Raw genomic sequence first — 19,813 nt, 5'->3', positions numbered from 1 at the left:
GTGGCGGGCACCTGTAGTCCCAGCTACTCTGGAGGCTGAGGCAGGAGAATGGCGTGAACCCGGGAGGCAGAGCTTGCAGTGAGTGGAGATGGCACCACTGCACTCCAGCCTGGGCGACAGTGCGAGACTCCGTCTCAAAAAAAATTACAGTGCCAAACTTGGCAATATTTATCAAAATTACAGCCACCCAGACCCTATTAGGAATTAGTCCTACAGTGTGTCTCCATTAGGAAATGACGCGGGTCCCCTCTCGGTAGACATTTCGATTGTTTTCAGTCTTTTGCCATTACAGTCAAGGCTGCAGTGAATGAGCTTATAAAGTTTGATGAATTTTCTCAAAGTAAACATACCCTGGGTCAGGCACAGTACCTCATGTCTGTAATTCCAGCACTTTGGGAGGCCCAGGCGGACACATCACTTAAGCTCAGGAGTTCAAGACCAGCCTGGGCAACACATCAAAACCCCATCTCTACAACAAACAAACAAACAAACAAAAATTAGCCAGGCATGGTGGCGTGCACCTGTAGTCTCAGCTACTCAGGAGGCTGAGGTGGGAGGACCGCTTGAACCCAGGAGGCAGAGGTTACAGTGCGCCGAGATCACACCATTGCACTCCAGCTGGGCAACAGACCCAGTCTCAAAAGCAACAACAAAACAAAACCGTACCCTGTACAAAAACAGAAATTATGAAAAATTATCCCCTTCGGGCCATCCCTCACCTAGGGTAATAGAATACTGACTTCTTTTTTATTTTTATTTTTTTATACCGACTCTTGCTTGATCCACAATATAATACTGACTTCTAACCTCAGAGATTAGTGTTGTCTATTTTCAGAATTTGTTTGAATGGAATCCTACATTATGTATTCCTTTCTTCTTTCTCTCCGCATTGTCTCTGTGAGAATCTCACTGTTTCAATTCTCTTTGTAGAGCTTAGATTGTACCTTGCCTACCTCCTGCCACTAGAAAAGACCTGCACAAGGGCAGGAGCTTGGTCTGTGTCCCCGGCACCTTGCCAAGTGCCTGCACATCATAGAAAGTCAATAAATACCTAGTAAGTGAATGAACCAAACCTGATAGATAATAGGATTTTAATCTCCTATGGCATCAGAGGCTGGAGAGCTGGGCTGGAGCAATTTATAGAAAGCCCAGAAAGTGGGAAAAATTCTTTTCATTGTTCAAGGATGCTCAGAAGGTAGGGTTTCTTGTCAGGGACCAACAGAATTAGCCTGGAGAATCAGAACCTCTAGCAAGTCTAACTTACACCTATCATGTGGGTCTGAGTCCTAGAGTTACCTACTCAGTGTATGAACCTGGGGCTGAGAAACCAAGCCTCAAAATGGGTCTAGATCTTCCTCGTAGGTTCCCTTCCACCACCCAGGGTGCATCTTCCTGCTGAGATAAGCTCACAAACAAACATGACAATGCAAAGAGGAAACCCAATGCTCTGAGTGATTTGCAACAAATACTATAACCTGCAAGGACTTAAGATACTGACTTTCAATACCTGAAGAGCTTGTAATCCCAGCACTTTCGGAGGCTGAGGCAGGTGGATCATTTGAGCTCATGAGTTTGAGACCAGCCTGGCCAACATGATGAAACCCCGTTTCTACTTTAAAAAAAAAAAAAAAAAAAGGCTGGGCATGGTGGCTCATGCCTGTCATCCCAACACTTTGGGAAGCCAAGGCGGGTGGATTACCTGAGGTCAGGAGTTTGAGACCAGCCTGGTCAACATGGTGAAACCCTGTCTCTACTAAAAATACAAAAAAATTAGCCAGGCATGGTGGCAGGCGCCTGTAATCCCAGCTACTCGGGAGGCTGAGGCAGGAGAATCACTTGAACCCAGGAGGCGGAGGTTGCAGTGAGCCGAGATCGCACCACTGCACTCCAGCCTGGGCAACAGAACAAGACTCCGTCTCAAAAAAAAAAAAAAAAAAAAAATTAGCCAGGCATGGTGGCGTGTGCCTGTAATCCCACCTACTTGGGGAGGCTGAAGCAGGAGGATCACTTGAACCTGAGAGCTGGAAGTGGCAGTGAGCTGAAATCGTGCCACTGCACTCCAGCCTGGGCAACAGAGCAAGACTTCCTCTCAAAAAACAAAAAATCAAAAAAACTTGAAGAGCTGTCCTGGAGCAGAGGGAGCTGATGTGACTTGTGTAGCCTCAAAAGTAGATCCATGGGCAGCGACAGGAAGCAGGATGTGGATACATGCAAAAGGGGACTTTTCACCATCTCAGCCCATCAGCAGCGGGAGAGGCTGCCTTGGAGGAAAGTGAGCCTGCCAGCACCAAGGAAGACTCAGGCAGAGGTCGACCAGGGCTGAGGCCTCTGAACTGGATGACCTTTGAAGTTCGTTCCGATTTCAGGAGAGTGAGACTCCAGGATTTTAGATCCCAGCCCAAAATGTATCTGCCCTCAATGTAACCCAATGCCTGGAATTTCTTCTTTGGGTAAAGACATCGAAGGACTCTGTGAATAATGCTTCTACAGCTGGGAGGGACACATGGAACAAAAGACACTCATTGTCTAGGAAAGGAAAGATACTCAAGGAAGACATCAACACGGAGGAGTCTGAAGGATAAAAGCTAGTTTGAAGGCTGGGCGCAGTGGCTTATGCCCATAATCCCTGCACTTTTGGAGGCCAAGGTGGGAGAATCACTTGAGGCCAGGAGTTTGAGACCAGCTGGGCCACTGGGGCATAAAGGGGAGCGGGGCAAGACTGAGCAGTTGGGACTGGAGTGTGAAGGGCTTCAAAGACCAGATTCAGATCTGGAACTTTATCCTGCAGGAGTTGGGGCGCCATCAAAGGCATTTTTATTTATTTATTTTTTGCATCAAAGAGCTCTGAGCAAGAGAATTTGACAGTGTGTTCAGATTTATGTGTTTGTAAGCTCCCTGTGACATCTCTACAAAAAAATATTTTTAAAATTAACCAGGCATGATGGCTCACACCTATGATAATCCCAGTAACTTGGAAGGCTTGAGGCAGGAGGATCACTTGAGCCAAGGAGTTCAAGACCAGCCGAGGCTGATATAGCAAGACCCTGTCTCGACAAAAAATTTAAAAATTGGCTGGGCATGATGGTACACGCCTACAATCTCAGCTACTCAGGAGGCTGAGAGGCGAGAGGATTGCTTGATCCCAGGAGTTCAAGACTGCAGTGAGCTGAGATCATGCCACTGAACTCCAGCGTGGGCAACAGGAACAAGACCCTGACTCAAAACAAACAAGTGTGACACCCAGACTGCCAGGAAGAGGGGTATGGCAACAAGGTTCCTTCCCTCATAGAGCTGACACTCCCCTGGAGAAGCAAAAAATAAACAAGCAAACACATTTTTAAGGTAACTAAAGATTGTGGCAAGTGGTAAGCATGAAACAAGAAGTATGGCCTGGAGGGTAATGGGGTACGTGTACTTCGTTCTGGTGGGTGAGGGAGGGCCTCTCTGAAGAGGCGATACTGAAGGTGAGACCAGAGAGTGCCAAGAAGCCGGTCAGGCGGGAAGCCCTTGGAACAGTATTCCAAGCAGAAGGAACAGCAAATACAAGAGCCATGAGGCAGAAAACAGCTTGGGATGTTTAAGGTGCCGTCCTAGTGGTCAACAAGGGGAGAGTTTTCCAAGGTGAGGGTGGACAGGCAGATCATTCAGAGCCTTGAAGGACTTGGAAGGGACCCAGGGTTGTATTGCAAGTGCAAAGGGAGCCTGTGAGAGCAGAAATGTGAGTGAGCTGAAGTTTCATAGTGACCACTCGAACGGCTTGGAAGGGGCAGGGGAGGCAGCGGGGCGAGCTGCTGCTGTCACCCGGGTGAGAGCAGATGGGTCTGGCGTGGAGGTGGCAAGAGGGGACAGGAAATGGACAGCATGACCTAGAACTCCAAGGCAGGGTAGGGGGTGAAGATGGGCCCAAGAAGCCCCACCAGCTGCAGCTGGGCCACCAGGGGCATAAAGGGGAGTGGGGCAGGACTGGGTAGTGGGCTGGACTGTGAAGGGCTTCAAAGGCCAGATTCAGATCTGGAGCTTTATCCTGCAGGAGTTGGGGTGCCATCAAAGGCATTTTTATTTATTTATTTTTTGCATCAAAGAGCTCTGAGCAACGGAATTTGACAGTGCGGTCAGATTTATGTGTTCCTAAGCTCCCTGTGGCAGCTGGTGTGGAGGATGCACTGAAGGGGTGAGGCCGGTGGCAGGAAGAAGGACTCAGGAGGAGGCTGCCATAATGGTCCCAGTGCAAGGTGGTGAGGCCCAGAAAGGGGCCCACGACCCTGGCACACTGGGGGTGGTTGGGCCCCTGCTTGTCCCAGGTTTGTACCCCTCCTGGGGCCCTGGGCAGCTGCAGAGGGCCCAAGTGGGCCCCAGCTCTGAGGCTTGAAGCAAAAAATAGGACGAGGGCAGCCAAAAGGCATCAGGGCTGTTTATCCGGAGGAGAGATGCCTCAGCATGGATTTATGGCTGAAAGGTTACTGGGGGGAGGGGGTGGGGAACCAGCTGTCCCCCATCCTCACAAAGGACAAAGAAAGGAGGGGACTGCGACCTCAGCCACAGCAAGAGGAGGGAGTTAGACACATAAAAGGAAATCTCCTGACATCATTGGAGGATGAAGGGGCCCTTCAGCCATCATGCCAACCAGCTCTCTCACTGGACAGCTGGGGAAACTGAGCCGCAAAGAGAGAAGCAGGTCCTTGCTTGATGTCATACAGTGAATTCAAGCCATGACCAGGCCTGACAGCACAACCTCTCACTTCGGAAGACCTCGAGGCCTCCCCGAGCACACACAAGGGTACCTCAGACTGGCTGCCCCCAAGAGTGATTAACATGAACAGCTGTTCTGGAGGGATGGACAGAAAGACCTGAGCTGGGCTGAGGTGCTCCAGACCCCAGCACCCACTCTGGTCCAGGTCTCTGACATGCCGCATCCTTGAGTTCAACCTGTGGCTCAGGCCCTGCGTCTGCCCTCCCACCCCCAGCCAGTCTGAGTATTATCGATATTTGATGGGAGTCCATCGTATCTCTCAAGGGTCTTGTTCTTTCGATGTTGTCCTGTCCCACTCTCTGCCTTCCAAGACTCTGTATTTCTGTCTTGGCCTCTGACTCTTTATCTCTAGAGCCGAGGTGAGCTGAGCTGGGCTGGGCCAACCTCCCACCCCCAGGAGTGGGCCTCACTGCTTAGAGTGCCCCTCTGTAGACAATGCTCAGGCCCAGTGCCCAGGCTGGGACAAGTGACAGCAGCTGTGGATCTATCTATAGCTCCCTTGTCCTTCAATTGTTTCCAACTTCAAACAATGGTTGGGCCCTGGATTAAAGTCACCCCCCACCCACCCTGCTGAAATAGATCCCGGGAGGCAGGGGATGAGTCTCACCAGGGCCACCTGATGATCTCTCGTGTCCACCTCTGTTTGGGCCCCTATGTTCCCATCTGTAACTCTGGGCTCTAAGGCCTTCCAGCTCAGAGGCGGTGTGACTACAGGACTAGTGGACATGGGACCAGGGTGTGTCTGAACAGCAGACCTATACAAGGGCACATGGGTATGAGACAAGTGGGTTTCCCTCCTCCTGCCTTGGCTGGCAGACACTCATGGGCACTGGGATGACAGTTCCATGAGGACAGAGGCCTGGTCTCCCTTACACTGCAGTAGCCCAGCCTCAGCCTGGTACGTGGTAAGTGTTCACCATACATGGCTTACCTTGGCCCTTAGGAAGAGGGAGGGCATGACATGAGTCTCAACATGTCTCAAGCTTGGGAGGCAGCACAGAGCAGTGAGGAAGGAGCATCTCATCTAAAGTGAGGCTGCCTGGGTTTTAGTCCTGGCTCTGCCAGTTACCAGGCACGAAGTCTTGGAGAATGACTAAACCTCTTAATGGTGGAGATTCACAAACAGGACCTACCTCCTAGTGCTGTGATGAGCATTATATGAGTTAAACCATCTAAAGTGCTTAGAATAGTACCTGACACTAGTGGAGACTCAATACGTCATTGCTGTTATTTCCAAGATAGATCATTAGGTTACAAAAAAAAAAAAGTTGTGGCCGGGTACAGTGGCTCACACCTGTAATCCCAGCACTTTGGGAGGCCGAGGCAGGCAGATCCCCTGAGGTCAGGAGTTTAAGACCAGCCTCGTCAACGTGGTGAAACCCTGTCTCTACTAAAAATACAAAAAACTAGCTGGGCATGGTGGCAGGTGCCTGTAATCCAGCTACTCGGGAGGCTGAGGCAGGAGGATTGCTTGAGCCCAGGAGACGGAGGTTGCAGTGAGCCGGGATCATGCCACTGCACTCCAGCCTGGGCGACAGAGCTAGACTCCATCTCAAAAAAAAAAAAAAAGGAGCAGAAGAATGTATGGGCTATGCCATCTCCTGCGTAAAAATCGGGGGAGAGAGACATTTGTGCATCTGTGTGCTTATCTATGGATGGACTGCCTTTGGAAGTCACCCAAGAAAGCTGGTAACAGTGTTTGGTAGCTGGGGGCCAGGGAAGGAAGGCAGAGTGATTTTTTTTTTCCCTTGTAAACCCTTTGAACTTTAAATCGTGTATGTATAACCTATTTTTAAAGTGTTTGCTAAATGAATAAGGGTCACTTCCAGCATGATCCTTGAAAAATACAAACCCCTACTCTGTGCCAGTGGTGAGGGGCCTGGGTGAGGGCTGGTCCTCAGAGAGTGGGGCCACTGCCTTCAGCCTGAGGTCAAGCAGCCTAGGTCTGAGTCCCAGGGGTACCCTCTTTCCTCCAGTTCAGTGGTGGACAAGATGTGTCTATGCAAAACCATCCCAGAGCAAATGGTGAGCCAGGAGGCAGGCTTCCCAGCTTCCAGGCCAAGCAGCAGGAGGGGGCAGTAGGAACAGGCTCCTGTCCTCTTCCCTGGCCTCAACCTCTGACTCTTCATCCCAAGCTATTCTTAGAGCCTAGATAATGCCAGCAGTTGCTGCTGCTCATATCGGCTTCCAGAACCACTCAACCCCAAGAAGCCCAGTCCCGCCCCCAGCCCCTTGTGTGCTGGCCTCCCTGCCAGGTAAGGGCATTAAGGGTGTCCTGCGGGCTCCATCCTCTACGCTACGTGCGCTGTGCATACTTAGGTAGGCCGCCGCAGTGTAATGGCCCCTCTAACACTCCCCTTGCTGCACAGCTGGAAGAGACAGGAAGGGCTAAAGGATACACTGGGGTAGAAGATGTACCCCCAGGGGTCACCATCCAGATCATGTGGCCCAACCGCATGCTCCAAACTATGCTAAGAATAGAAATGAAAGGGGCAGGGGCCATGGACAAGGCTTAGCCGAGTGTAAGGGAGAAGGGGTGTACAGACCAGGAGCAGGGAGGGGCCTGGGAGGCCAGCCTGGAGGATGGAAGAAGCCAACAAGAGGAGGTCAGACTTTCCAACTCACTATGTGACCTTGAATAGGTCCCTCTTCCTCACGGAGCTTCAATTTCCATCATAAAACAGGCATAACCTTATTCCACTGGGTTGTGGTGTGGATTCAATGAAATAACACATGCAGAGAACCTAGCCTGTGCCTGACCCATCATAAGCACTATGTAAATATCTGGTGATATTATCATTAGCTCCTTAAGAGCAGGCAATGTTTCTCCTTCAGTTTTGCATCTGCAGGGACTCGTTCAGGCCTGCCACATGTCAGGACTGCCTTTTCAAATCCTTGCTCTGCCATTTACAAGCTGAGTGACCCTGGGCAAGTTACGTAACTTCTCTGAGCCCTGGGTTCCTTCTCTGCAAAATAAATACACAAAGAAGACCTACCTTGTAATGTGGTTGAGAGAAACAAATGAAACAAAGTGCTCAGCCCATGGGAAGATGTCAATTAATTTGAGGATGCAGCTGTGGCTCTGTGGATGTTGGGGTACTATGGCGGGAAGCCTTGGGTCTGCCACTCTGTAGGTGGAATTTGAGACAGTGCCCAATGCAGCCAACATTCTGGAAGAGAGGTCTTAGTGGGGCCCACACGTGAAATCCCAGGATCTTGTAAAACCACCCCACAAATCCTGGACCAAAGCTGAGGCCCTGCCTGGGGTCTCAGAATGGGCTTGCCCCAGGCTTGGTCAGTTTCCCATGTAGTTCAGTGCCTCAAACAAACACTCTCCCGTGCCCTCCAGGTTGGAATTGGCATCAGGTTTGTTCTGAAGGTTCAGGAGTCTTAGGCTGCTGGGGGACACACAGGCACAGACGGTTAAGCACAGTTGACACAGGGGCCTCCCCAGGAAGGGTCCTTACCTAACCTGGTGGAGTGGGGAGCAGGAGAATGTCTGTTCTCCATGAAAGACCAAGCAGCAGTGGAGGGCGGGGGGTGCTGTAGCTCTGCTCTACCCTTGTGATCGTGGTCAATCAGCTTGAGGGGTGAGGGGCAGAGGGAGGCCCAAAAGGCTAAGCTGGGAAACCTACCCAGAGGGTCTGAGGGTACCACCGCTCTATATTGAGTGTCCTGAGGGTGACCCTGCTTGCTACCACAGCTGGGGGCACACTGCCTACCTCCCTGTGACTTTGCTAACTCAAGGACAAGAGACCTCCTTGAGCAGAGCCTTCAGATTTTTTTTCCATGGGCTGAAAATTTTATAGTACAAATATCTCTATCATTCTATCTAATGCTTTGGGCCTTAAATTTCCTATTTTTTTTTTTTTAGATGGAGTCTCGTTCCGTTTCCCAGCCTGGAGTACAGTGGCGTGATCTCGGCTCACTACAACCTCCGCCTGCTGGGTTCAAGCGATTCTCCTGCCTCAGCCTCCCCAGTAGCTGGGACTACAGGTGCGCGCCACCATGCCCAGCTAATTTTCATATTTTTAGTAGAGACGGGGTTTCACTATGTTGGCTAGGCTGGTCTCGAACTCCTGACCTCGTGATCCACCCGCCTCGGCCTCCTAAAGTGCTGGGATTACAGGTGTGAGCCACCGTGCTCAGCCTCCCTTTTAAAAAAAAATTTTTTTTAAAGACAAGGTATCACTGTTACCCATGTTCGAGTACAGTGGCATAATCATAGCTCACTGCAGCCTTGAACTCCTGGCTCAAGCAATCCCCCTGCCTCAGCCTCCCAAGTAGCTGGGACTATAGGCGTGCCTCACCATGCCTAGCCAAATTTCATTTCTTAATTAAAATTTCTATTGAGATAATTGTATATTCGCATGCGATTGTAAGCAATAGTACAGTAACTCTGTACTATTGACATTGATATAATGTACCGATCTTATTCAGATTTTCCCAGTTTTACATGTACTAGTTGTGAGCGTGTGTGTGTGCACGCACATCTGCATGTATTAAGTTCTATACGACTTCATCACCCGTGTCAATTCACAGATCTTCCACCGCCACCAAGACACTGAACAGTTCTAACAATAAAAAGGTGTTGCCCTTATATAACCACACTAACTTCCCTCCCATCTTTAACCCCTGGCAACCACCAGTCTGTCCTCTGTTTCTAAAACTGTCATTCCAAAATGTTACATAAATGAAATCATATAGGATGTACTCTTTTGAGACTGGCTTTTTTCACTCCACATAAGTCCCTGGAGATTCTTCCAAGGTGTTGCTCATTTCATGTTTGTGTCTTTATTGCTGAGTGGTACTCATGGTATGTATGGATGCGCCACAGTTTGATGAACCGTTCACCTGTGGAAGGATATCTGGACAGCTATCAGTATGTGGTGCCACCTTATCACCGGGCCCTGGTGGCTGAGGCCACCCACCCTCCAACCCATCTGGGAGTCAGTGGGATGCAGCCTCCAAATTCTTGTTCCAGCTTTCTAGGGCCAGAAGCCAAGAATTCTCCCCACCCCCCGACCCTCTTTCCCAGCCTAGGCATCAGGATTCAGTCCCTCCCAAATATGCCAACACCCAGTTCTCAGGGACAGCAAGAAGACAGTCTTATGGGCCTTATTTAAACATGTTGGCTATAGACCTATATGTTGACCCTGGCCTGGAGACCCAGCCTGACCTGGCCCTGCCAACTGACCAGCCCATCTACAGTAGCCCCACCCTCTCACTCATATCACTCCAGATACAGTGGCCTTCTGAGAGTTTACAACTAAACCAGCTCCTTTCTGTCTCAGGGACTCTGCATCTGCCATTTACTCTTTCCCCAAACTGGGGCATGGCTGCTTCCTTCTTCTCGAGCCTCCACTCAAATGTCACCTCCTCAAAGGGGCTTCCTTTGACTACATTAGCTAAACTAGGTCCTTTCTATAAAGGTTCTCTCTTCACCCTCTGTATCACATGTCCTCATTTCTGAGTGTATTACACTTATGGGTAAGTCTGCTTATTATCATCTGTCTACCCCACAAGACAGGTCTTTCTTGAGACCCAGGAGCAGACAGATCCCATTCTGGGTCCCCAGCAGCCAGCATGCCCAGAAGAGGCACCCATGTGCTTGCTGATGGGCCATGTCCCCTGGCGTGAGGCTTCTGCTTTTGAGAACCATCTTTCCCAGCGGCCTCTCGCTCTGCTCCCTGCTGCACCCTCATGCCAGGCCCAGTGAATATTCTGACTCCTGTTTCTCACCCAAGCCTGGGCAAGCCTCTCTTTTCTTTGCTCTAGTGGATTTGGCTGAGCCAGATTAACCACACAGCATGATGCCTAAGAGTTCTGGAGTCCAACTGCCTATGTGCAAACCCTCAGAGTTGCTCTGTCTCTTTGATCTTCTGATTCCTCATCTATAAAACAGGAATGAGCCAGGTGCGGTGGCTCATGCCTGTAATCCCAGTACTTTGGGAGGCCAAGGCAAGAGGGTCACTTGAGGCCAGGAGTTTGAGACTAGCCTAGACAACACGGTGAGACTCATCCCTATTTTAAAAATAAAATAAAATGGGAATACTAATAGTACCTGTCCCATAGGAATTGAATGAGATAATATATATTTTTAAAAAGAAAAGGCGTAAGTGCCTGGCACATAAGAGTTCAACATATAATCATTACTATTCATTTTCTTATTATCATTAAGACCATCTCCAAACTCAGTAGATTAAACAAGGAAAGTTCATGTCACACCAATATAAAGATCATGAAAAAGTCCCAGAAAAAGGGTCATTCCTAAGGGTCACTTAGGCCACTGTGACCTCTCATCCTTAGGCAATTCCCTTGTTTTTTAATTTTACAAAAATTTTTTGTAGAGGTGGGATCTCACTATGTTGCCCAGGCTGGTCTCTATCTCCTGGTCTCAAGTGATCCTCCTGTCTTGGCCTCCCAAAGTACTGGGATTACAGGCGTGAGCCACCGCGCCCAGTCCCAGGAATTCTTTTTTGGCTTCACTCTTTCTCCACTCCCTCCCTTCTTGGAAAATTCAAGGAGATGGAAGAGCAGGATGATAGCCTCTCCCTGGGTAGAGAGAAGCTCCCATCACTAGTTTCAAGGTGACAACCGTCCTCTCCCACATCTAGAGTTGTCAGCCTGCCCCAACATTCTCTAGCTCCACAGTGTCCCTACAGAGAGCCACATAGTCTAGGCCCAGAGCCCTGCCATCCTCCAACAACAGGCAGAGTAAAGGGTTATTCTGGGCCCCTTCTGCTTTCATGCATTCATCCATCCAACCATGTAAACACTTACTGAAAAACAAATCTTGCTATTAATCTGGAAAATCACAACAAGACACCATTTCACATCACTAGACTGACAAAAGCTAGAAACCTTGACAATTCTGTCTCGGTGAGGATGCAGAATGAGGGCAATTCTAATACACTGCTGGCAGGAGTGCACATTTGCAAAACCATTTGGGAAAGAAACTTTGTATTACCTTGTAAGTCTGAATATGCTCACAACCTTCAACACACTACACAGGAGGCATCTATTAGTCTTTTTACCATATATAGTAATAAAATACTAGAGAACCCAAGTGACCATTCACAGGAGAATAAACAAAACTCTCATACAATTGCTGCCACTTTGGTATTTTTATGCAATGAAACCTATAGAGCAGTGAAAATGAATGAACTATTTCCCCTTAAAACATGGATAAATCTCCTGATATAACACTGAAAGAGAAAAGCAAGCTGCAAAAGAATCATATAATTTACCACTTAAAAGTGCAAATACCATGAAAAAGTGTCATATATTGCTTAGAAATACACCTAATAAAAGGGTAAAAATGCATAAGACCTACCTCACATCCTATATAAAAATTAACTCAAAATGAATCAAAGACTTAAATTTAAGAGCCAAAACTATAAAACTCTTAGAAAAAGTAAGTGTAAATCTTTGTGACCTTCGAATTAGGCAATGGTTTCGTAGATACGACACTCAAAGCACAAGCAAAGGAAAAAATAAATAAATTGGACTTCGTCAAAATTTTAAAATATGTGCTTCAAAAGATACTATCGAAAAACAGAAAAGACCATCCACAGAATGGGACAAATTATTGGCAAATCACATATAAGGAAAGATCTACTATCCTGAATATATAAAGAATTCCTACAACCCAATAATAAAAGGACAAATAACTTACAAATAAGCAAAACATTTAAATAGACCCTTCTCCAAAGAAGATATACAAACTACCAATAAGCACATGAAAAGATATGCGCATTATTTGTCATTAGGAAAATGCAAATCAAAACCACAATGACCAACTAGGATGGCCACAATCAGACAAGTACAGTGGGACCTCCATATCCATGGGTTCCACATCTGTGGATTCAACCAACTGCAGCTTGAAAATATTTGAAAACAATGTTTCAACTGTACTGAGCATGTACAGACTTTTTTCCTTGTCATTATTCCCTAAACAATACAGTATAACAATTTATATAGCATTTATGACTTCTTTTTTTGAGACAGAGTCTCGCTCTGTCACCCAGGCTGGAGTGCAGTGTCGCAGTCTCAGCTCACTGTAACCTCTGCCTCTGGGGTTCAAGCGATTCTCTGCCTCAGCCTCCCTGAATAGCTGGGACTACAGGCGTGCGCCACCACGCCCAGCTAATTTTTGTATTTTTAGTAGAGATGGGTTTTCGCCATGTTGGCCAGGCTGGTCTCGAACTCCTGACCTCAGGTGATCTGCCAGCCTTGGCCTCCTGAGGTTCTGGGATGACAGGCGTGAGCCACTGCACCCGGCCGAGATGACTTAAAGTACATGGAAAAGACAGTTTGGTGGCTCTCGCTTGTAGTCTCAGCTACTTGGGAAGCTGAGACAGGAGGATCCCTTGAACCGAGGAGTTCAAGGCTGCAGTGAGCTATGATCGCACCACTGCTCTCCAGCCTGACAGAGTGAGACCTTGTCTCAAAATAAATAAAAATAAATTTAAAATAAAACAAAATTAAAGAGTATATGAGAGGATGCATATAGTTTATATGAAACACTACACCATTTTATATAAGGGACTTAAGCATATATGAAACACTACATCATTTTATATAAGGGACTTAAGTATCCTTGGATGTTGGTATCCATGGGAGGTCCTGGAACCAATTCCCCACAGATACAGAGGGATAACTGTATTGGTGAGGATGTAAAAATTGGAGCTCTGATACAATTGCTGCCACTTTGGAAAACAGCAGTTCCTCAAAAAGTTAAACATATACTTACCATATTACCCGGCAATTCCACTCCTAGGTATCTACCCACGAGAACAGAAAACATTCACACAAAAACCTGTACATGAATGTTCATAGCAGCATTATTATAATTATTTTTGAGACAGGGTCTCGCTCTGTCACCCAGGCTGGAGTGCAGTGGTGTGACCATAGGTCCCTGCAGCCTTGACCTACTGGGCTCAAGTGATCCTCCCACTTCAGCCTCCCTAGTAGCGGGGATGACAGGCGCATGCCACCACGCCCGGCTAATTTTTAAATTTTTTTGTAGAGAGCCTTATGTTGCCCAGGCTGGCCTTGAATTCCTCAGCTCAAGTGATCCTCCCACCTCAACCTCGCAAAGTGTTGGGATTACAGGCACGAGCCACCACTCCTGGCCATAGCAGCATTATTCTTAATGGCAAAAAGTGGAAACAACCCAGATGCCTATCAACTGATGAGTGGAGGAACAGAGTGTGATATATCTGTACAATGAAAGACTATTCAGCCATATGAAGGAATAAAGTTCTGATCCATGCTACAACATGGATGAACCTTGCAAACATTATGCTAAGTGAAAGATGCTAGTTACAAAAGGCCACAGATTGTAGGATTCCACCTACAGGAAATATTCAGAAAAGGCAAATCCATAGACAAAGAAAGTAATACTGGTTGCCAGGGGCTGGGGAGAAGGAGAATTGCGGAGTAACTACTAATAGGGATGAGGTTTCTTTCTGTGGTGATGAAAATATTCTGGAATGAGACAGTGGTAATGGTTGTACAATCTTGTAAATATACCAAGAACCACTGAATTGTACACTTTAAAGGGGGAATTTTATGGTGCATGAATTATATCTCAATAAACATTGCATAGGAATAATAAACACCAAATCAGGAGAGTCTTTACTTCTTGGGTTGGGGGGTCAGTCATGGAGGGAAACAAAAAGGTCTTTATATTAGCAGTGTTTTATTTTGCAAGCTGGATGGTAGGTACACAGGTATTTGTTCTGTTAATTTTTATACCTTTCTCAGTGGTTTCATAATAAATAAAATGTAAAAGTATTTACTGGGCATCAACCTGGATTAGGCACTGGGCTACATGGGTGGTACAATGTTGAGTCAAAACAGATCCATCCTGCCAAAAAGTAAGTGGATACATAAGTATATAACAAGTGGAGAAGAGGGTCTATAAGTAAGTTATCTCCCCTTTCTAACCTTCTGTGTCCTCACGGATGAAATGAGAGCCGGACTGGGAACCTGTTAGTAGAAGGTCTCTGAGGATCCCTGGAGCCTTGAAGTGTGTCTTCCCTTTTTCAGCCCACACACCTCAAACACGACCAGGGCACAGACCCTAGAGTTGGCCCTCGTGCCATCAACCACCACAAGAGGGCCTAAGGCAAAGCCCAACTTCAATTAGTCTGTTTCTTCTCAGTAAAATAGGCAGAGTAACTTCTCCCTCCCAGGATGACTGTGGGGGTGTAAATGAGATAACACATATAAAGTGTCAGGGACAGGCCTAGCATACAGTAAATCCTCAACACCTGGGACAGTCCTCACTTTGATTCCACAGGCATTTCCTGAGCAGCAATGCTGGCCCAGGCCTGTGCTAGGGGCTGGAAGACAGAGGAATTCCACTCTGAATGGCCAAAGCAGTGGCCCCCAGCCAGGTGGGGAGATGGCCTCATAAACAACAGTATGAGGCAGGGTGATATCACTGCTAAAAAGAGACAGTAGCCATGTGCACAGATGCAGACCATGTGTGATGCAGACCCTGGGGCTGACAGAGATGTTCCAATCAAAAGGCACAGTCCAGTGGCTGGGCACGGTGGCTCCCGCCTGTAATCCCAGCACTTTGGGAGGCCGAGGCGGGTGGATCACAAGGTCAGGAGATCGAGACCATCCTGGCTAACACGGTGAAACCCCATCTCTACTAAAAATAGAAAAAATTAGGTGGGCGTGGTGGCAGGCGCCTGTAGTCCCAGCTACTCGGGAGGCTGAGGTAGGAGGATGGCGTGAACACGGGAGGCGGAGCTTGCAGTGAGCCGAGATGGCGCCACTGCACTCCAGCCTGGGCTACAAAGCAAGACTCCGTCTCAAAAAAACAAAAACAAAAACAAAAAAACCCACAGTCCAGACTTGGAGAGAGGCCCTCGCAGGGAGAAAGGCAAGACACAAAATTAAGGGATTGGCCTCCATTCACAGTGAAGTACATCCCTGCATACCTTTTTTCACCTAATTCAGACCCAAATGTTCCCACAAACCCCAAGAACAGAGGATGAAATTGATTCAACAGTTAGCTTTGGGAAGTCTGAGCCCATGGCATGTCCCAAGGTACATATGTGGGAACACCATGGCTGACACTGCTGCTGTGATCTTTGGCAAGTCAGGATACCTCTTCAAGCCTTCCTTTCCCCGGCTGTAAAATGGAGGCTATAAAGATACTGATGTGATAGGGAGGTAAGGGAAAGTGAGATAACGACTGTAAAGTCATTAGCCAAGTACCTGGCACTTAGCGACCAGATCAATAAAGGGTAGTTATTGTTAGGAAAAAACAGATTTCACTTTGAAAGTGAGGAAAGCCAGGCGCAGTGGCTCACACCTGTAATCCCAGCACTTTGGGAGGCTGAGGCAGGCAGATCACGAGGTCAGGAGTTCGAGACCAGCCTGGACAGCAAGGTGAAACCCTGTCTCTACTAAAAATACAAAAAATTAGCTGGGCATGGTGGCGTGTGCCTGTAATCCCAGCTACTCGGGAGGCTGAGGCAGGAGAATTGCTTGAACCCGGGAGGCAGAGGTTGCAGTGAGCCAAGATCGTGCCACTGCACTCCAGCCTGGGTGACAGAGAGAGACTCCATCTCAAAAAAAAAAAAAAAAAAAAGAAAGAAAGAAAAAAAAGAAAATGAGGAAAGTGGGATTCGGAGAGGTGAGATGACTTCTCCACAGTCAGGATTCAAACTCAGGTCTGAGACACCAGAGGCTCAGGGCAAATCATCTCCCTCTGCTCCGGAATCTTCAGCAGGTTCCCTACAGTCCACTACATGGACTCCATCCTTGCCAGGGAGTGAGGATCCAGCAAAGGCCTGGGGCCAAAAAGACCCTGGGCAAGTTCCCCAATCCTATGCTTCTTGATATGAGATCCCCAAGTGAGCCTGAGAAGGTCTGTGAATTCCTCCACGTAGCTGATGCAAAATTTTATACTAATGGATCTCAGACGAGTCTATAGCCTCAAAAGTAACAAACCACAGACTTGACCTGGCTTAGCATGGTTTCTTATTCACCCAATGGAGATAACGATTTCTACCTTGAAAGGCTGTGAAGGGATTAAATGAGGTAATTTGTGAGAAGTACTTGAAACATCCTCAGCTTTCATTAAATGTTGGTTTCCTTCTCTTTCTCTCTCCCCAACCTATTTCCATCAGTTAGCAAATATTATTGAGCATCTGCCATGTGGCAGGCACCAGTCAGGTCCTGGGGGTAAAGTGGTGAACAAGACAGACATGGCCCATTTTCATGGGGCTCACATTCTAGCAGAGGGAAACAGCAAACAAATAAAAGCAACAATTTCAGATATGAATAACTGCTATGAAGAAAATACAAGGCCGGGCACGGTGGCTCACGCCTGTAATCCCAGCACTTTGAGAGGCAGAGGCGGGCGGATCACAAGGTCAGGAGTTCGAGACCAGCCTGATCAACATGGTGAAACCTTGTCTCTACTAAAAATACAAAAATTAGCCGGGCATGGTGGCACGTGCCTGTAATCCCAGCTACTCAGGAGACTGAGGCAGGAGAATTGTTTGAACCCAGGAGACAGAGGTTGCAGTGAGCCAAGAGCGCACCACTGCACTCTAGCCTGGGCAACAGAGTGAGACTCCATCTCAAAAAAAAGAAAAGAAAAGGATAACATGATAGACTTATAGGGCGGGGCAGCCTCCAGGGATGAAACATCTGAATGACCAAAGGAGCCAGTCATGCCAGGATTTTGGAGGAAAGCACCCAAGCAGAGAGTGCAGAAAGGGCAAACACTCCCTGGAAAGATTCTTAGTCAAGAGTCCTTCACTCCCAGTCCTACCACAAACTGGGTCACCTTGAACAAGTCACGTAACTTCTGAGGCTCAGCTGCCACATCTACAAAATGGGAATAAAGACATCTTACCTGCCACATTGTGAGAGGTTTCAACCAAAGGGCTGTTAAGGTCTGGGATCCTCCCCAAATCTCACCATAGACACCTGATACTCATCATTTGGCACCCGTCTTGGAAGAGGGGAACCTGCACAGAGAACCCTGGGTCATGCTTTTGATTTTTAATTTCATGCTGCACTAGAAATAGCTTCTTTTGTTCCTGGTTGACCCAGGAGCCTCTTCCTGCCACCTGGGGCCTATTCTAGTTAACAGCTGCTTATCCCCTCAGGTACAAAAGCCAACAAGGAAAGGACATCAGGAAACATTGTTCTGGGAATAACCAGACACCTATCTGCCACCATCTCCCCCCATCCCGCGACCACACACGGGAGACTGGAGGACTCAGCCTGTCCTGTAGTCAGATAATGTACATGGTTTATTTAAAGAGTCAAAAGGGGCCGGGCGCAGTGGCTAATGCCTGTAATCCTAGCACTCTGGGAGGCTGGGGCGGGTGGATCACCTGAGCTCAAGAGTTTCAGACCAGCCTGGCCAACATGGTGAAACCCTGTCTCTACCAAAAATACAAAAATTAGCCGGGTGTGGTGGTGGATGCCTGTAATCCCAGCTACTTGGGAGGCTGAGGCAGGAGAATTGCTTGAACCTGGGAAGTGGAGGTTGCAGTGAGCTGAGATCGTGCCACTGCACTCCAGCCTGGGCAACAAGAACGAAAACTCCGTCTCAAAAAAAAAAAAAAAAAAAAAAAAAGAGTCAAAAGAATCTTGGTCCCTGGGTTGGGCCACTGATTTACGATCACTAGGAGTTCTCACTCCTAAATTTCTTTGATCTGTTCGCTTCGCTCCATCTCCACAGCTGCTGCACTGGCTACGGCCTCATGATCTCACATCTTAACTCTCTCTGCTCTTTCTCTGGCCCATCTCCCCACTTCCAAACCATTTGTCACGCTGTAACCAGTGCCTAACACACAAAACTAACCATGTCCTTCCCCTGCTTAAAGCCCTTAGCTCCTGTTGCTCAGTGGAACTGGCGTCTGAGGCTACCTCTCCAAGCCTAAGCGCCTAAGTCCTGTTGCAACCCTCAGGCCCTTCCTCATTATCCACACCAAACTCCTCAGTGTCTGTAAAACAAGCCAAGCAACCCTCAGAATTATATGCCTTCGCTGCTCATTTGTTTTGTTTTTAGGACAGGGTCTCACGCTGTCACCCAGGCAGGAGTTCAGCAGCGTGATCTCAGCTCACAGCAGTCTCCGTCTCCGGGGCTCAAGAATTCTCACGCCGCAGCCTCCCGAGTAGCTGGGATTACAGGCACGGGCCAACACATCCGGCTAATTCTTGTATTTCTAGTAGAGACGGGGTTTCGCCATGTTGCCCAGCCTGGTGTCCAACTCCTGAGCTCAAGTAATCCACCTGCCTCGGCCTCTCAAAGTGCTGGGATTACAGGTCTGAGCCACTGCACCCAGCCAGCCTTTGCTGCTTTTGTTCCTGCAATTTGGAACACTGTCCCCATCCCAGCCTCTCACCTCTACCTCTACCTCTTCACTACCTATACCTTCCTATCCATCCTTCAAGACCCCAAAAACCATCCCTGATTCCTTCAGAAAGGCAGTTTATTGCCTATCTTATCAGACTGAAAGCAGTGGCTGTGTCTTACTTATGGTTAATTCCCTAGAAGCTGGACTGATACATTCCATTTAACTAAAATTCGTATCAGGTGCTTCGGACTGCAGACAAGCCTATCACAACCCAGAAGGAAGAAACAGGGAAGGCACCTGGGGGCTGCCAAGCGATGAGGTGGGGGGTAGGAATCATGAATCAGCATATTTTTAAAAACTGCCCCAGATCCTGATGTAAACGGTACAAGAGAGTCTGAGAAACACAGGGCTCCCCTCAAACAGTCCTGACTTCAGCATTCCTGGAAAAATGAAAATCCTTTCCTTTTGCCTCTAATGCTTTCCCTGCTGCTATCCCAGGTTAAAAAAAAAAAATAGATAAAATCAGGGGGATTTTTCTGGGACTTGACTGGGCTGGGAAACAAGCCTGGGTTCTAATACAGGCTCAGCCCCTGACGTACTATGGGCCCCTGCCCCTCCCTGGGGCCTCCATTACCACGGCCACCCCCACCCTTATCAATTGTGTGCCCGTGAGGTAGTGACTGTCCCGCTCTGAGCATTAGTTTCCCCATCTTCC

General features: G+C 48.0%; 1 protein-coding gene across 2 annotated transcripts in view; it reads right to left on the bottom strand.

The window, feature by feature from the left end:
- The window catches only part of MYH7B (myosin heavy chain 7B), a 46,688-nt gene that overhangs the window by 26,702 nt on the left and 173 nt on the right, over positions 1-19,813 (bottom strand). For both annotated transcript variants that reach the window (XM_034947562.2, XM_008957218.5), the window contains exons 2-3: positions 17,643-17,757; positions 370-469 (exon numbers count right to left, since the gene is read on the bottom strand). In XM_034947562.2, the coding sequence (XP_034803453.1) occupies positions 370-374 (5 nt within the window). In that variant the 5' untranslated portion in view covers positions 375-469; positions 17,643-17,757. The remainder of the gene's footprint in view (positions 1-369; positions 470-17,642; positions 17,758-19,813) is intronic.

The sequence above is a fragment of the Pan paniscus genome, chromosome 21, assembly GCF_029289425.2.
Source record: "Pan paniscus chromosome 21, NHGRI_mPanPan1-v2.0_pri, whole genome shotgun sequence".
Classification (NCBI taxonomy): Eukaryota; Metazoa; Chordata; class Mammalia; order Primates; family Hominidae; genus Pan; species Pan paniscus.
Note: the sequence above shows the minus strand (reverse complement) of the source record. Positions and strands in the feature narration are given on the sequence as shown.